Here is a 1,623-nt window from a genome sequence, read left to right on the forward strand (position 1 = left end):
TCAGGGGGTTTGGAGACATCGGGAGCAAAGAGGGAGCACAGGGGTCAGGGGGTTTGGAGACATCAGGAACAAAGAGGGAGCAGAGGGGTCAGGGGGTTTGGAGACATCAGGAACAAGGAGGGAGCAGAGGGACAGAGGGAGCAGCAAGGTGAGGGCAGGCCAGGTTGGAGCCACAGGGCATGAAGAACCTGGACACAAAGCTGAGCCCTGAATCAATTTCCAGTGACCCTCCAACACTTCTGAGGGGCTGGAGAGGCTGAGGGATCCATCCCAGGCGTCTCCCAGTGTCCCTGCAGGAGAAGCTCTGCCCCCCACAGCCCCCAGTGCCTCACCTGGAGTGCAGGACGGGGATGGAGCACTTGGTGAGGATGCTGCCGATGATGATGGCTTCCCGCAGCGTGCAGGTGCCTGACTCGCACAGGGGGATGAGGATCCCTAGGGAGGGGAAGAGTCAGGCCCTGTCTGCCTTCATCCCCAGGCAGAACCCTGTCCTGGGATGTATGTGATCCCAGGAGATAACCACTCCTCCAGCAGCTGTCACAGGGGTCACAGCACCTCCTGCCCTGCCATGAGCCCCACAGGGTCCCCAGCGAGCCCCAGATCACACCCCAGGCAGGTCAGACCCTGCCATGACCCCGAGGGAGGGCTGAGCAGCCCTGCAGGGAGCCCCTACCCTTGAACCAGGCTGCAGGTTTGAACAGAGCCTTCTTCAGAGCCATGTACAGGTGGAAGTTGAGGCGTTTGTACTCGGCGATGTCGTCCCGGATCCGTGGCAGCAGCACCAGGTTGTAGAATCTCTGGGCCATCCTCTCTTTCAGGTTGGATGAAAATATCCTGGGGACAGCAAAGCATGAAGGGAAGGGTGGAGAAAGAAGCAGGGACAGGTTGGTGTTTTGTAAGTCTGATTCCAGTCAGGGAAAGAAAGAGCAGAAAAATTCCATGTCAGAATCTCCCAGGGAGGACCTCACCTGGTGGCCTGGTACATGGCAGCAGCTGTCCACGTCTCTGGCTCGGTGATGTACAGGATCTGCTCCCAGTTGGACAAGGCAGGGATGATTTTAAACGCCTTGGGGATCTTCCCACTCCTGTATTTGGACAGCACCTTAAAAGACACGGCCGCAGGCCAGGAGTGAGGCGTGGGCACTGACCACAGAGCCAGGAGAGCTGTCCCCTCCCTCACCCTGGGGCTCAGGTGCTGTGGCCTCACCTCCCTGACACCCTTGTACACCTCCAGCACTCGAGGGTCCAGCTGGGGCATGGGGCAGCCCGAGAGCTCCGACAGCGCCGACTCCACCTCCGTCTGCTTCTCCGTCAGCTTCTCCATGATGATGTCAGCCAGTGTGCGCCTGGGGACGTGGGACGGGGTGAGTGGGGACAGACAGGGGACAGGGCTGAGTGGGGGACAGACAGGGGACAGGGGTGAGTGGGGACACGGGACAGACATGGGACAGGGGTGAGTGGGGACATGGGGACGGACAGGGGACAGGGGTGAGTGGGGGACATGGGGACAGACGTGGGACAGGGGCGAGTGGGGACACAGGGACAGACAGGACAGGGCTGAGTGGAGACACGGAACAGACAGGGGACAGGGCTGATTGGGGGACAGACAGGGGACAGGGGTGA

The 1,623-nt window shown here is 60.8% G+C and overlaps 1 protein-coding gene across 1 annotated transcript in view; it reads right to left on the minus strand.

The window, feature by feature from the left end:
• The window catches only part of BYSL (bystin-like), a 2,046-nt gene extending 704 nt beyond the window's left edge, over positions 1 to 1,342 (minus strand). The window contains exons 1-4 of the mRNA XM_009072338.1: positions 1,208 to 1,342; positions 969 to 1,102; positions 674 to 834; positions 333 to 435 (exon numbers count right to left, since the gene is read on the minus strand). Of these exons, the coding sequence (XP_009070586.1) occupies positions 333 to 435; positions 674 to 834; positions 969 to 1,102; positions 1,208 to 1,324 (515 nt within the window). The 5' untranslated portion in view covers positions 1,325 to 1,342. The remainder of the gene's footprint in view (positions 1 to 332; positions 436 to 673; positions 835 to 968; positions 1,103 to 1,207) is intronic.
• Positions 1,343 to 1,623: the final 281 nt, after the last annotated feature.

This window comes from Acanthisitta chloris, unplaced genomic scaffold (genome assembly GCF_000695815.1).
Source record: "Acanthisitta chloris isolate BGI_N310 unplaced genomic scaffold, ASM69581v1 scaffold27973, whole genome shotgun sequence".
Taxonomy (NCBI): Eukaryota; Metazoa; Chordata; class Aves; order Passeriformes; family Acanthisittidae; genus Acanthisitta; species Acanthisitta chloris.